Source organism: Choristoneura fumiferana, chromosome 15 (assembly GCF_025370935.1).
Source record: "Choristoneura fumiferana chromosome 15, NRCan_CFum_1, whole genome shotgun sequence".
Lineage (NCBI taxonomy): Eukaryota > Metazoa > Arthropoda > Insecta > Lepidoptera > Tortricidae > Choristoneura > Choristoneura fumiferana.
Window position 1 is genome coordinate 3,389,317 of NC_133486.1, and position 16,710 is coordinate 3,406,026.

At 38.5% G+C, this 16,710-nt stretch overlaps 2 protein-coding genes across 2 annotated transcripts in view; both read left to right on the forward strand.

Moving 5' to 3' along the window:
- The window catches only part of LOC141435809 (toll-interacting protein-like), an 82,029-nt gene that overhangs the window by 27,963 nt on the left and 37,356 nt on the right, over nucleotides 1-16,710 (forward strand). The window lies entirely within an intron of this gene.
- The window catches only part of LOC141435808 (uncharacterized), a 30,001-nt gene that overhangs the window by 6,969 nt on the left and 6,322 nt on the right, over nucleotides 1-16,710 (forward strand). The window contains exons 3-6 of the mRNA XM_074098634.1: nucleotides 5,866-6,005; nucleotides 11,218-11,383; nucleotides 12,698-12,828; nucleotides 15,022-15,159. Of these exons, the coding sequence (XP_073954735.1) occupies nucleotides 5,866-6,005; nucleotides 11,218-11,383; nucleotides 12,698-12,828; nucleotides 15,022-15,159 (575 nt within the window). The remainder of the gene's footprint in view (nucleotides 1-5,865; nucleotides 6,006-11,217; nucleotides 11,384-12,697; nucleotides 12,829-15,021; nucleotides 15,160-16,710) is intronic.

A 16,710-nucleotide genomic window follows, 5' to 3' on the forward strand; every position in this document is an offset into this window, starting at 1 on the left:
CTCTATCTTAGCACCTGGCAAACCAAATAGTGCGGCAGACTGAAAGCGAGGATGGGGAATTCTTTCCGGAAAAGATCGATCCTAGAGTCGATTTGAATCGAACTTTTTTCGAGTTAATATTTTCAATTTGTAAATCCAATCATAAAAACCAAAAAAAGACTCCCTAGTAATCGAAATTCCAAGTTCATACAGTCTCCTAATAATATCTGCTAGAGAGGAGCGTGCGAAAAAATGAGACTTATGGCCAAGCGCGCACTACGATTTTAATTTTTGCGACACGATTTTATAATCGCGCTGTAATAGGTAATTTAATTGCTGCGATTTTTTTGACGCATATGCGCGCACTGACATATAAACACATACCGTTACATTTTTGCGACAAAATTATCGCACGACAAAAAAGCGCAGTATTTTTATATCGTGCGGTAAAAAGTGCGGAGAGGCCGAGCTGCACGAAATGAAGTTCGAAATTCGAACAAATATAGACAAAATCAAATCTCGACCCATTTATTTGGACCCATCTTCCTTCTATGGCAAGTCATTTAAGTAGGTACCAAAGAATAATTAATTATTAATGCAATAAAAAAAAGGTGTCAGATATAAATAGGTAAATGTACCTATGTACAGTCAAGGGCAAAGATATCGACAATATCGACACGGCCAAAGTTACAAAAATATGTATACACGACTTTATGCACTTAACATTAAGGCCGTGTATACATATTTTTGCAACTTGTACTTACTCTTACATTGTACACTTGTAGTGAGGCCATGCTATAGATAGCAACGACGCTATAGATAACATTCGTAGGGTTAGAACCCTACGAACGTTGCATGGCCCAAGACTCGCTCCAACTTATTTTCTAATAGCTTTTGCGTGGGACTTCGTCTGTCAAGATTTCTTTTATCGCTAACCCGCGGGAACTGAGCAATTTTTCGGGATAAAACTATCCTATGTCCTGTCCATCCCAGGCTCTCAAACTATCTGCATCCACACTAAATTTCGTTTAAATTCATCGTTCGCTTTTATAGTTTAAGGTGAATGGGAGCCACAGATGCTTTCGCATTTATAATATTAGTATGAATGGGTACTAAAACAAACATTACTTTGTCATTGTCATCACCACATTGTATGTTGTTAATACATTCAATCGATTCGCCTATTACAGACCACATGACTAAAGTAACTTCTAGGTAGATAGGTACTCGCCCGCCATATGTGGTAGGGGATCTATTGGCACTGGCACGCTCCCATTTAGAATCGGCATACAAAATACATTATTGTAGAGTACTTTGTTTTGACAAACGTCTGCTAATTTTTTACTTTTACTGTTACTGCAAATTAATTCTAAATCCTCAATTCATACAAAAATTATACCAAACATACCATAGTAACCAGCTGAAAATGTGTTTTTTTTTTAACAAGGTGCTTCCGGCACCTCTACCCCCCATCCCCCGCCGGCGGCATTTGTTTTGTTTTGGTCCGCGCCAGAAATGCTTAGACTTTAAGAATATTTTATTTTTAAGAGTTTTGAAGCTCATAACATAACTCTAAAAAAAGTATGGTGCAATCCATTAGACCTCTCACTACTACTAGCCAATATTTTGCAGGTGGTAGGACCTTGTGCAAGGTCCGCCCGGATTGCTACCACCATCTTGCTCGCTAATCCTGCCGTGAAGCAGCAGTGCTTGCACTGTTGTGTTTCGGCGTGGAGAGTAAGACAGCCGGTGAAATTACTGGCACTTGAGGTATCCCATCTTAGGCCTCTAGGTTGGCAACGCATCTGCAATATCTCTGGTATTGCAGATGTTTATGGGTGGTGGTGATCTCTTACCATCAGGAGACCCACTTGCTCGTTTGCCATCCAGTGGAATAAAAAAAATAAATGAAACTGAAGGGTACACTTATATTGGCCGGGCTAAATAAATGTGCAGTTGTTCTGTCACTGACGCGAATAATTGACATTGAACTTAAAGATAACGAGTTACTAGCGATTTGTCCGCGGCTTCGCTTGCGTCAACCAATAGGTCTGACTATAGAGCTAATAATAGGAATAGAATTGTTATAGTGTGTATTTCGGTCCTTGTATCGTCGCAATTTTCTAGTCCTTATGCTTTTAAGTTTTCATGGGTTTTAATAATTACAGTACTTACTTGTCAATTTATATATTTTGAAAACACAATCTCTGCTCTGCAATAACCTAAAATAATGTTTCACAGCTGAATTGGCCGTATCCTTTAAATTATTATGAAAATATAAATATACAGCAAAGAAAACAAATTGGTTGAAAATTGAATGTTTAAAACGTTAGACATGTATGACGTCACATGGCATTGTTTCTTTTTAACCGACTTCAAAAAAGGATGTTCCAATGTTTGTATTTTTTTCTGTGTAACCTAGACAAACCTTTATAACACTATTCTATTCTATGTAAAGGTAGCTTTAAATTTGGATAACATACATCGAAAAAGCTTTTATTTATGTAATTTAAAAATCAACCGAAGTCGGTTAAAAATGAATAATATAAACTTGTAAAATATTCGCCTTTATTCTCGAGATCTACTTATCAATTTTCATCCAAATCCGTCCAGCTGTTTAAAGAATAACAAACACACACACACACACACACACACACACACACACACACACACACACACACACACACACACACACACACACACACACACACACACACACACACACACACACACACACACACACACACACACACACAACACACACACACACACACACACACACACACACACACACACACACACACACACTCACAAACTTTCACCTATAATATTAATAGATTGTAAGCGTTATTATTTGCAACAGGGTGCCATTGAAACACTAAGTATAACTGTACGCGTATGACGTCTGTGGGTCACAGATCAGTGGATATAATTGGTTCCATTTCATACGGCACGCTTCGAGCACATATGGAATATTATATGGTTTCTCCTTTTTGTTTCCATACATGAGACTAATATAATGCACATACTTGAAATCTATTTTTAACTAGCTAGTGTTTACCATTAAAACTAGTAGTTTTATTGAAATTTCGGGATTTACTAAATTCCTCTGGAACATCAACTCGGTCAGCTGACACGAAGACCGGCGCCGCATATGTGGGAGGGGATGTAACTCAGATTTCTTTGTTTGTTTTAAAGGCAAATTGCTGGTTATAACAAGTGCAAGTTCATACCTTTATATATTATTTCCGCGCAGTTATCCTGCCATATTTATGGCTCAAAGTAAGTTCTTAAACTCCCACGATATCATACTACATCTGCTTCGCTAATATTCGGTCTTTAGATCTCTATGCTCCCGTCACCACCTCCTGTGGAAGTAATACAACACATTACTCTCTGACTAGAGAGCCACATGCCCATTGGCTACGATGCCTCGGCGTAATTCGTTCCTTACACTTTAGGTGGTCAGCAACCTGACCGATACTGAAGGTTGGAATACAGATTACTTTAGACAGTGCCTTTGTAGTCTTGCGTGCTAAGCCATAACTCCAAGCACCATCCTTTAGCCTTCACCTGGCTACCCTTCAGCCTTCACCTGGCTGCCTTTCTGTCCTATAAGGCGGATTTACCGTACATCGCTGCACATTCAACATTGCCTGCAATAACGTACGCCACGCTATAAGCCGAGAACTCGACCTAGTTCCAAGTAACTGACCAGTTCCGGAGCGTTCCGTATGGGACTTAGTCGACCTAGAATTCTCGAGAAAACAGGGAAGCCTTACATTTAAACAGGGTTTTTCATAAGCGTGCTTGGCAATGCTGAGCACACAAAGTTTATCTTAGCGTTCGGAATAATCAATCCCGTAGTAGCTTGATAGTCTTAATAAGTAAAGTCAGCGAGATGCACGAAGTAAAGGAAGAAATTTAACAAGGAACAAACTATGCGGGTTAGTCTCACTTCGTCTAAAAAAGCAACTGGTCTATGTAGCATGTGGTCTAAAAAGCAGCTGGTCTAAGTAGCTAGTGGTCTATAAGGCAACTAATCTAAGAGCAAGTGGTCTATAAGGTAACTGGTCTAAGTAGCAAGTGGTCTAAAACGCAACTGGAAGATGGTCTTAAACGCTTATCGCCTAAGACGCAACTGGTCTAAAAATACAACTCGTCTATAACGCTACTCGTCTAAAACGCTTCTCGTCTAAAATGCAACTGGTCTAAACACAAATTAGTCTCCCTATACTCACTACCATACGTACGAAATCTTTTTGAGTAGGTTTCATTACGACTTCACACTAATATTATAAATGCAAAACTTTGTTTGTTCGTTACAATCACGCGTAAACAGCTGAACGGAATTTGCTAAAATTTTGCACGCAGGTAGGTCGGTGCAAAATTTCAGTGTGTGTCTTCTAGGATAGGACATAGAATATTTTTATCCCGGTAAAGTGTTCCTGTGGGATAAAATTAAATTAACTTACAACATCAAAAATCAATGGGAGTCAAACTGCAGGCGGAATAAACAATAAAATACACGTAATAAAGTTTGAATTTTAGATTGCTTGCTGGCATGCATACTTATGTGTGATAGTCTGATAGGATAGCTTCTACTCGAAATATGATTTCCAATAAATCCTGCAGTTTTCGTTTTTAGTTTGATAACCAGGGTGGAAGGTGAACCATCCCACCTGAGATATTTCTGGCGACCCGAGTTAAACATTCTACTTTTCATTTCGACTGTGAGGAAAATAAATTTACAGAATTATAATGTATTATGAATATGATTTAATTAATAATTACTTAGTTACTAATGAAAATATAGTAAGATAATTAAAAAATAATAATGAATTAAACAAGTATCCACTTAGACCAGCTGCTTTATAGACTACTTGCTACTTAGACCAGCTGCTTTATAGACCACTTGATACTTAGACCAGTTGCTTTTTAGACCACTTGCTACTTAGACTAGCTGCTTTATAGACCACTTGCTAATTGGACCAGCTTTCTTATAGACCACTTGCTACTTAGACCAGTTGCTTTTAGACCACTTGCTACTTAGACCAGTTGCCTTATAGACCACTGGCTACTTAGACCAGCTGCTTTTTAGACCACATGCTACATAGACCAGTTGCTTTTTAGACGAAGTGAGACTAACCCACTATGCTAGATACTTAGCTCTTAGGAAATTGCAGCTGCTGAAGCACTATCACTCTATATTGCACAGAGACGTTATAACTTTTCAACTAACAAAATTAAATTATACTGAACCAACTGAATAGTAGTGGTTGTGAGGAAAACTTTTGACATTGAAATTAAACGGTTACTTTAACCATAGACAATATCCATAGACAAGATAACCATAGATAAAGCGTTTACCTCTTTCGTGAGACGGAGCTCACGACAGGGGATTCCATTAACTTTGTATATGGCACACCCATGCCAAAATAAGATAAGATAAGATGCGTGACTATAAAACCCAGTGGATTAAATTTCGAAATTTTATCCCTATCCATTGGGAATATCGGGATAAAAAGTAGCCTATCTGTTAATCCAGACGGTCAGCTATCTACATACCACATTTCATCCAAAGCCATTTTAGCGTGAAGCATAACAAACACACACACACACACACACACACACGAACACACAGACTCAGACAGACAGAGAGACAGACATACAGACAGAGAGACAGACAGACAGACAGACAGACAGAGAGACAGGCAGACAGATAGACAGACATACAGAGAGAGAGAGAGAGAGAGAGAGAGAGACACACAGACTTTCGCATTTATAAATATAAGTAGGATTATACAGTACTACTTTTTGTTCAGAAAATCTAAAAACTTTTTAAACCTATTACTATTTAATGTTTTTTTTTCTTTATTTGTTTAGCCGTTCCGTCCGCTACTGTCGTGCGCCCCAGTCGCCGTGGTGGGCTGGGACCGCGGCGCACACTCGCAAGACATCACTAAGAACATTCAGTACATCAGCAACGAGAAGGTCAAACTGACGACTGACCCCGTCACCCTGAAGTAAGTACCGGGACAGGATATGGGGCATCCATATCTGGTCCACACTGAGCTGGTAGAGATTTTTTTTTGCTAGCCTACGTGGGTGGGTGGTGGGAGCGGGCTTACGCCTGCCAGTGCAGGTACAATGCGTCGCGCGAAATAAAGGTTACAACTCATTAGAGCCACCTAACACCCGACCAGCACCGCCTCTACTTTCGGCGTCCACTCGTCGACAGGTGGTCCACGCGCGGACGGCACGTTGACAACGAGTGGACCTCGCGCGGTCCACGAATTTCCGAGTAGGGGGGATGAAGGGGGGTGGAGAGCGCCGCATCGCAAGCGTGCGGGCAGCGAGTGGTCCACTCGCCGTCCGCGCGTGGCAACCTCGCGAGTGACGCGATCCGGTAACGCTACGGAGTTGATGTAGTGAGCGCATACCCATATAAAATCTATATGAAGAATACTAACCACTCGAGGCGAGGCGGTGCTGGTCTGGTGCCGGGTGGCTGTAATGAGCTGTGACCTTTATACGCGACGCGTGCAGTTTGCGCTGATCATACCTACTTTTTCAATAGGCGTCCAGTCGGAGACGTATCTGAATACCGAAAAATAATATAGGTATCTAAAGTTAAAAATTCGACGGTCAAAATATCGAAAGTAGTATGTTAAGTTAGGTTGGGTCCTATCGATATTTCAATTTTCGATATTCAGATATTATGTGTCCGTCCAGTCCACCCGCTCGGTGCAAACCGCGTCAGCTAGCGTAGATATGTTACAGTACAGCACGTTGGACACAGTTTCTTTCCTTTCTATACAGCATGCAAGAAAACTGCCCACGAGCGTCGATTACCATTATAGTGGTGCGTATGTCGAGCGGTCTACGTGGACAGTAGACCTAATAGTTATAGCAATTCAATTTACAAAACGAGGCTTGTGTTAATGCATGTGCAACCACCCGGATCTGTTTCAGACAAGTGAGCAAGTAAAATTGCAAGAAAGAGTTTTATTTCGCATTTGAAATCATTTAGTTGTAAAATTACATCATTTTTATAAAAATGTTTGATATATACTTTTGGCTATTTCAATTATTGTACCCTACCTACCTACGCTAAATGCTTTGCTATTATTGTTTGTGATTTATGAAGTACGGGTACGATTAAAATCTCATTTTCAACAGTTACCTATTAACTGCCTTTGTTCATTGCATCCGGTGTCGTTGATGATATATATGGAGAGATTTTTATTAAACATCATCCATAAACTATTATACACCATAATAGGTCCATATCAATGTAGTGAGTGTGGTGGTGGTGATAGTGTGTACTCTACATTCCGAAAAATGATTTTTCCTAGTGGCGATTAATACCAGTCGCATATTTTAGCACTTTTTTTTAGGGTTACGTGCCTCAAAAGGAAAAAACGGAACCGTTATAGGGTCACTTTTTGTCCGTCTGTCTGTCTGTCTGTCTGTCAAGACGCTTTTTCTCGGGAACGCGTGGAGGTATGCTGGAGGAGCTGAAATTTATATCAAATACTGAAGTCTACTGTCCCTTGGAGCTGTGAAAAAATCAAACTTCTAAGCCAACGCAATGAAAAGATGCAGCCGTTTATGCTGCAAATTTCCGCAAATTTTCGAAACTCGCAAGGGAATCAAAACCTACAGGGTACTTCCCGTGAACTCAGAATCTTGAAATTTGGTATGAAGGTAGCTATTATAACACAACCAACTAGAAAAGTCTGAAAATCATGAATTTTAAGTCTGTAAATATCAATGACCAATATAATCTGACCCCACACTGCGTACATTTTACTTAAGAGTAGGGCTCTGCATACACTGGATATATTAAATCACTCGGAAAAAGCGAGAAATATCTCCAAGACACGATTCCCGTTTACTTACATACCTATAAATGTGTACGGAACACTCGGTGCGCGAGTCCGACTCGCACTTGCCCGGTTTTTTTCGCAATAGCTTCCTTTCCCGAAAGAATTTATAGTTATTCGCATATTTTCCCATTATATTAATTTTTCAGTAGTTTATTTTCTTGACGACATTTTTAACCATTCACATATTTTACCACATTATTTTTTCTCAATAGGGAACCCACTACGCCTTATGTCAACGGAGCCCCGCTTCGCAGGGCTCCTATATCTGGGCAGTTTGCCCTTTGGGCATCTGGAGATACCTAACTAACCTAACCTAAACCTACCTATTGATGTGAAAAAATAATGTGGTAAAATATTTAAAAATCCCGTCAAGAAAATAAGCTAATGAAAAATAAATATAGTGGGAAATTATGCAAATGGTTTGAAATCCCCTCAGAAAAAGACGCTATTGATTTTCGGAATGTACCACACACACAGCTATCATAAGGTCGCGGGTGAGCAAAGAAATTCTTTTAGTTCATTATTATACACCATGTTTTTTTTTTATTTCCCTTAACTTCGACAAACTGCTCTCAGGTAATTTATAGAAACTACTTGGTAATGTTGGTAATCAACTTCATGGACAGGAAAAAAATATTTTTTTAACAAATAGTGTTAGAAATCGTCCAATAGGCTATTGAATTTTCCCAGCCTAGCTGTTTTACTATTATTGAATTTTTCTTCACACATCTGGTAAGTGCTTCAATTATAGCGTTACCTACTTAGAATTTGAAGTTTGTAATTATCATGTATTTTACAGTCGTATTTTCAAAACGCATCATGATTAATGTTTCTATTCTCGTATTCTCGATTTATCCATTATGGATTTAAAAAAGCGGTAGCGATAACAATGTTATATCTTTAAACTAGAACATTATTTCGGACTTTGATCTGTTTCTGTTTATATTCTTATTATAAACATTATGTCACTTCTACGAAAACACAAAGTTAATTAATCTTATTATCATATCCGGCATATAATTATGTCTCACAGCTTGCTACAGCCGAATTCAGAAACATGTGAGCATAAATTTGATCAAAAATATCTGAACACATTTCTATGCCATTAGTAATAGAGTCGTGTTCAGATATTTTTGATCAAACATTTGCTGACAAGTTTATGAACTCGACTGTACGACAGACCTCCTCTCAGAATGTGATAGGGTGGGCTTCAGTTACCACGCGGACTCGCGCTCATTGGGAACTTGAGACACCATTAAGCCGCTATATACAGTTGTGGTCATATAATTAAGAACGATTTTTTATAGAGAAGATTTTTTCAAACTGACAAGTGTTACTAACTGTATGTATATTTTTGTACTTCTCTCGGTATCGTAAAACTTTTCCTTGCTAGCGGTAAATTCATTTATACATATAATTGGCTAAAAAATAAATAGATAAACTTTATATATTACATCTAAACCTAGTATTACTACTTACTGGCTGGTCATATAATTAAGAACGCTGAATAGTTTATTTTTATTCAAATTTAAATAGAGAACGGATCGCCGCTTTGTGGTTTTAGGTTATTATTTGAATAATTTTTGGCGCCATTTAGTGCCGTAAAAGTCTTAAAGGCGATTGCTTCATATAAAAACAACGGGGAAAAATAAAAGTTGTGATAAATCTACAAGAAAAGTAATACTAAAACTTCGCGACAAGAATTGGTCGTATAAACACATAGCCGATCATCTGCAATGTTCAAAACTATGGTTTTTCCACGCCATAAAGCATTTTGCTACGTATCAAACTACTTCAAATGTTCCGCGTGTACCTAGACAAAGAAAGTCATCTCGTCGAGATGATCGAAATATCGTTCGTTTGGCAAAACAAAATTCTTTTAAAGGGTCTAATGAGTTGAGAAAAGAATATTTTGGCGAAAACAACCCTTCAGCAATCTCGGCACGCAGTATTCGAATGCGTATGGTGGAAGAAAAGTTGCACGGAAGGATAGCAAGGAAGGTGCCTATGTTGAAATGGTGTCATAGGCAAGCCCGGCTTGCATTTGCAAGAAGATATGAAAACTGGACAGTCAGACAGTGGAAAAAACGTTCTTTTTTCTGACGAGACAAAAATAAATAGGGTATGTTTCTCATGGCAAACGATATGTTAAAACGGCCTCCAAATAAAGCATCCGACCCAAAGTACACAAAAGTAACTTTAAAGCATGGCGGGGAAAATGTAAAAATTTGGGGATGTTTTTCTGGACATGGTGTTGGACATGTTAGGCTGATAGAAGGAAACATGGATCAATTTCAATACAAAACATACTGGAAGAAACAATGTTAACATATGCTGAAGGCGTGCTTCCGGTTATTTGGACATTCCAGCACGACAATGGTCCCAAGCATACTGCACGTACAGTTAAGGAATTCCTCACATCGCAATCAGTTTCTGTCTTAGATTGGCCAGCCAACAGCCCCGATCTTAGAGCAATAGAGCATCTTTGGTGCGAAGTCAAGAAAAAGTTTCAAATCGACAGTGTGGCAATTTAAGAGAACTGTATGACGTATTCTTAGAAGAATGGAACTCTATCTCTCTTGCGAAATGTCAAAAATTGATAGATTCAATGCCTCGCCGGTGTAAGGCAGTAATAAAAAGCCGTGGACATGCTACTAACTATTAATTTTAGTTAAAATGTTTAACATTGCTTTTTTTTCTGTACACACTTCACGTTAGTGTGATTTAGTTAATCTAAGTTTCAAATAAAAAAACTTTCGAGCCGTTCAATAAATCGTTTTTAATTATTTGTCCAGCTTCATTACTATTTGAATTTGTACTAAAGAGAATAAAAACAAAATTTGAGTAAAATGACAGTAATTTTATTCTTTATTCTAAATCCCGTTTGCTCTATTCATGTGGCTATTTCATTACGTAACTAGTTACTTCTAAGAAGGACCCACGACTACACATGACATGATTTAGTTAAAAATAATCTGGAACTTCAAATCGTTTCTTAATTACGTGGCCACCACTGTATAGGTTTCCTCATGATGTAATTCACCAAAGAATTCATGAAATAAATTTAATTGATCATAATAAATTTCAAATGTGAGTGTGTGAGTACGGGTTACTTACTCATATAAGAGCAACATAGGCAAAGCCGCGGGCGTTAGCTAGTACGTCATAAAAAATGAATTTGTAGCAGTTTTAGGAATAATAAAATTACCTAGATGTCTAGAATTATCCGCGGTCTCCATTCAAGAAATTTTCAAACCCAACGCCCATCGTTCTCATGGTATATGGCCTGCACATCGCCACTTGCACGAGCTCCAGTCGTACGATATTAATCATCATCTTTCTCCAGGATAGACAAGCAGAGCACGCGTCCCCTCTGCGTGATGATAAACTGGCTGCTGGCTCGGCAGAAGCACGTACGAAAATATGCTACCCTGTACCTGGAGCAAGGGTTTGACGTGCTCAGCGTCTCCTGCACACCCTGGCAGCTCATGTGGCCAGTTAAGGGTTCACAGGTACCTAAATTACTCTAAAGTTTTCGGCTTACCTACTCTCTTACAAGAGATAAATTAATACAAAGTCATTTAATACAATAATCAAAAAATAAAGGAATAAACAAATTACAAAAAGGTACTACTAATCCACAACAAGTTTCGTCAAGTAACTTAAACTATAAACAAGAAAAGACATACACACCTCCACAACTGGCTTCAATAAAAACGCTTTCCTTTATTGCGAATGTCAAAACCCCACCCGACCCGCATCCGGTCCAAAAGTACCGAAAATACCCGCCGCATTACCGCGCTGTATTGCCAACGATATTCGTTGAACCAGGTGCGAGCCCGATCTAGGATCACAACCCCTTTCGCGCATCCGCACCCCCAAAGCCCTCATGAACGTCTTCGCTTCGGAACACCATGGACCTGCCGTCTCCACCGCGACTGGAAGATAAATTAGTTGTGTTACCACGAACTAGGTAAAAAAAAAGCGGTCCCGACATCCCTGACGTCCTGACGTCAGAATGTCGTCTAGACCACTTGCTTTAATCGTTTTTTTGTTGTCTATCGAGGTACTAATTATTTGAAGTTAGGTATCAAAATAGTAACAAAAAGGCACTTAGTGCATTTTGATATTTTCTAACTATCAGATATCACCATTGGTCCAGGGGTTCTGACGCTTACCTACTTCGCCTTCAGAAAACCTGAGAAAAACGCGTCTGTATATCTCCGACTACTTTTTGTCAATAGTTTTTATTAGATCGGTAGGTATTTTTAACGAGGTCAGCGAACTTGCTTGACGTAATTGGTTATATAAAAAAAGTACACGAGCCGGGCGGTCTTGATCTTGACTGACTAATGCTAAGTATATTTTGTAGTTCCGACACTTAGTTTACAGTCTTCAAAAAATTTGCAAAAAGAAAAAAAAATACATATTTCTGGGTCAATTAATTATTCAGACGCTGTTTTTCGCTACTCTCTTAACGCGAATCTGATTCGCTCTTGACAGGTTCTTTATTTGCAACTAGTCTTTACTCCTGGCTTCGTTCGCGTGAATATTTTTATTATTAAGTATTATATTTCTGGCGATCCGACCAGGCAGTGCTGGCTTTAGAAGAGACGACCGGGGCGCCAGGTACTTACTACAGGGCGCCTCGCGCGCCAGATCAACTTAAAATTCATTTTGTCGCTTGTCGTATCTAAATGAGCACCAAATGTAAGACTTGCCCGGGGCGCCTAGATGGCTACTGGAGGTAAGGTCGGTCCTGCGCCCTGGATCCGCACAATAGTAGGAAGTATGATAAGAAGTTAACATTATGGCATTGTTTGCAGCTGGTGGCGGGGGATGTCCTCAAGTTCATGACCGTGAACGACACTTACAGCAGCCTGTGCGTGCACGGGTTCTCTGTGGCCGGCTACTTGTGGGGCGAGGTCTGTGTGCACGCGTTGAAGGACCCTAAAACGTGAGTATTATGTACTATGAGGTTTTTTATATTATTAGCTTTTGGCCCCAACTTAGTCTGCAGTTTCCTGCGATGAAGTAGCGTTACATTCTGTTTTTATTTATTTATTTATTCAAAGTCAAAGTCAAAATATCTTTATTCAATTTAGGCTATAACAAGCACTTATGACTGTCAAAAAAAAATCTACCACCGGTTCGGAAAAACCTCTGTTGAGAAGAATCCGGCAAGAAACTCAACGAGGATTTTTTTTTTAAACAGAATTACAATATTATTAAATGATATGTATACATCACAAGTATTTAACACAACTTTATTTTTAATTAAATACAATTTAGAAGTTTATTTATTCGATACACATAAAAATACATAATAGCAATAACATAATCATATACAAAAAAAAACATTAATCATAATTATAATATAAAAAAACAGTTACTTATACAATTAAAAAAAATGACAAAAATCCCAAAAAAAAAGAATAAATTATATAATAAAGTAAAACAAAAACTACTCCAACTACTTTACTACTTTATTTTTAACACAGTAGGTTCGCTATTTGAATTTATTATTCGACTGGATGGCAAACGAGCAAGTGGGTCTCCTGATGGTAAGAGATCACCACCGCCCATAAACATCTGCAAGACCAGGGGTATTGCAGATGCGTTGCCAACCTAGAGGCCTAAGATGGGATACCTCAAATGCCAGTAATTTCTCCGGCTGTCTTACTATCCACGCCGAAACACAACAGTGCAAGCACTGCTGCTTCACGGCAGGATTAGTGAGCAAGATGGTGGTAGCAATCCGGGTGACCTTGCACAAGGTTTAGAATCAGTTAAGTTTTTCTAGACGTTCAGGGTATATAATGTCCAAAGGTCCAGTCCAGAGTCCAGATGTACAAAGGCGAACTTATCCCCTAAGGGGAATAAATAGGCATCATATTATGTTTTTTTTACAGGCTTTTAATTAACTTGCCCTGTTCGTTTATTTATTTACTAGCTTTTGCTCGCGGCTTCGCTCGCGTTAAATTTGGGGTTCAAAAATCAAGTACATACATAATTAATTATAATTCGTATCGTACCAACTTTGAAACCCTGTTTCGCTGATTCAGGGGTGGAATTTTAGAAAACGTTAAAGTACCTATTACGCGTTTCTTTTGCCCGCGACTTCATACGCGATATAGGATAATATTCCGAGAAATTGTAAAGTGGGTACATGAATTACTGTTATGATCTATTTTAATATTCTTAATTGTCGATTAGAGACACATTGTAGCTTTCTTATTATTAAAATAGTAATGAAAATCTGCCTCGAAATTGAAACTTATTTTTTTTATTCTGCGGTAAGTTCGCATTAAAAAAAAAATTGGTCAAGTGCGAGTGGGACTCGTACATGAAGGGTTCCTTAAACAGTTCAGTAAAAGTTTTTATTAAAATTCTTCTAATATAAGTTTTTTTTTTGCTGACTGTACTTTATCCCCTGGTTACCAAAGTACTCGTCAAGACGAATCAAATCGTTTATTCTGTAATTAGGCTGCACCGCAATTCTACACGGTGATTTTTAATCGGTGATCAGGAATAACAAAAAGCGATAAGGACGGTCATACTGAACAACTGTTCCCATGGGGACCAATAAGAAAATCGAGGTAAAAAAAATCAGCTATTTCATAGAAACCTCAGCACCTCACAAGCCTCAATGAATGAAATCAGGGTTTTTTTCCAAAGTTATTCCGTATGACCGTCTTTATCGCTTTTTCTTATTCCTGATCACCGATCAAAAATCACCGTGTATACGTCATTTTTTTCCAATTACCAGCGCTTTCGGAAAGACCATCATTGTCAAGAAGAATGCGCCGCAACAAACTCGGCAGAAAGTCATTTTTTAAAAATAAATAAAATAATTACAAATAAAATACCTACTTAAAAACTGCAGTTATAAAATTAACGAAAAAATTACATTAAAAAAAATACAGGATGTATGGGGTCCTTTAGTTACAAAACTAAAGCCAAACATCTTAACTAAGTAACTTTATGTCACTTACCTATAAAATAGAGTTTGATGTCAAATTAAAATAAGTCCTGTTTAAAGCACGCTGGGCGGTAGTAGGATATACCTGTGTTTTCTGTACTGCTTACTATGTGTTGATGGTCAATAAAGGGTCATTGTATTGTTATGGCCCTAAATCGTTTGTTCCAGTTACCAGCCGGTGCTGGACCGCGTGGCGGCTCAGGTGTGGGACTCGGCCGCCGACATCAGCGAGATCTCCATCGGCGTGCCCAAGGCCGTGTTCCCCAAGAACCAGATCATGCAGAAAACGTTGAAGACCTATATGGAGTGAGTGACCCCTTTAGATTTAGACAATACCAGTGTTTACCCGCGACTTCGCACGCATGATCTATATTTAGCAGTTGAATTTAAATTTCGTTGATTTTACAAAAATCCCGTGGGAATATCGAGATAAAAAGTAGTAAATAGAACAATAATGCCAAATTTAAAAAAAACCATTTTAAAAAAAGTCAACGAAGTTACGAGTTTTTCGAGTAGCAACGGTTTGCTAAATATCAAAATATCAACCTTTAACAATCTCTAAAAAGTAAGGCGGGCGTACTTTGAATCGCTCGCTCCGCTCTGGATTCAAAGTAACACCCTCTGTGTAAAAATGACATTTAGTTTAAAAAAAACTAAACAAATTATAATTTTTACGGAGCTCTCAGTGCGCGAGTCCGACTTGCAGTTGACCGGTTTTTCTGCTTGTAATCAAAGTTGATGTTGATAAAAGAAAACGTGCAGATAATAATAAATCCAACAGATAAGATATATTTTCCATTTTTATCATATGATGCTAAGCAGGTATAATAAAAAGATAAGTGTATTTATTTGGATTATGTGATTCACGCATCATGTTTGACCTATAAACGTCTTATGCAGTCGAAAATTGACTTAGCAACATAAAAATATCTTTACTGTAATACGAGTATAATGTGACCTGATGGATGCACGAAGGTTCGCATAAAATTTCAATTCATATTTATTGGAAATCTGAAGATTATTTACTTAAAAATTAATAATAAACAACAATCACTAATCAAATCTTTGTTACTAACGATTATAACTCCGAATAATTCAAGTCCATATTGGTTTAAATCTATAATATAAAAGTGAACCGCCAGAACGGGACAAAAAAAATGAGACAGAGCAGGATGGCGCTCTAAAACACCATTTTGACACTTTTCTCCCAAACAACGCATTATTTCTCTGGAATTTTAAACAATATCGATTCTTTGACCTTGGGAATCGAGAAAAACTCTTGTTCTGAAGGGGCCTTGCCCAGCAGTGTGACATATTTGTATAGGCTGGAAATATAAAATCACAAGTTCGAATTTCGAGCCAAAAACGAGCGATCTATTATCTATGCCAGTGTTGCCATTCAGGGAAAAGAAATCTATTCATTATCCTGCATTGCAGTCTGTAAAGCTTTTTACCCATTCATTGCCGCGCGCCAGATTACGCTGGCTTTAGAGTCATGGGTATGTAGATAGCTGGATGTCTGAAATAACACATAGGCTACTTTTATTCCAATATTCCCACGGGATAGTTGTTCTTAACACAACACCTCAATGAAGATTACGATATAAATTTTGGGATTTCCCACAGGAATTTTGTAACTAATTCAATTGTAACTACCAGATCGCATAGTTTACGCGTGCGAAGCCGCGGGTAAACTCTAGTACAGATAGTTCAACTCAGTTGTGCGCGCGGCCCTATGTGTGGGTAAAGCGAAAAGAACACGTCTTGCTCGGACGACGACTGCCGCGTCACGTGAAAGTTGTATATTTACAAGCGCACGCACACATAGGGCCGCATGCACAACTGAGACAAAACTGT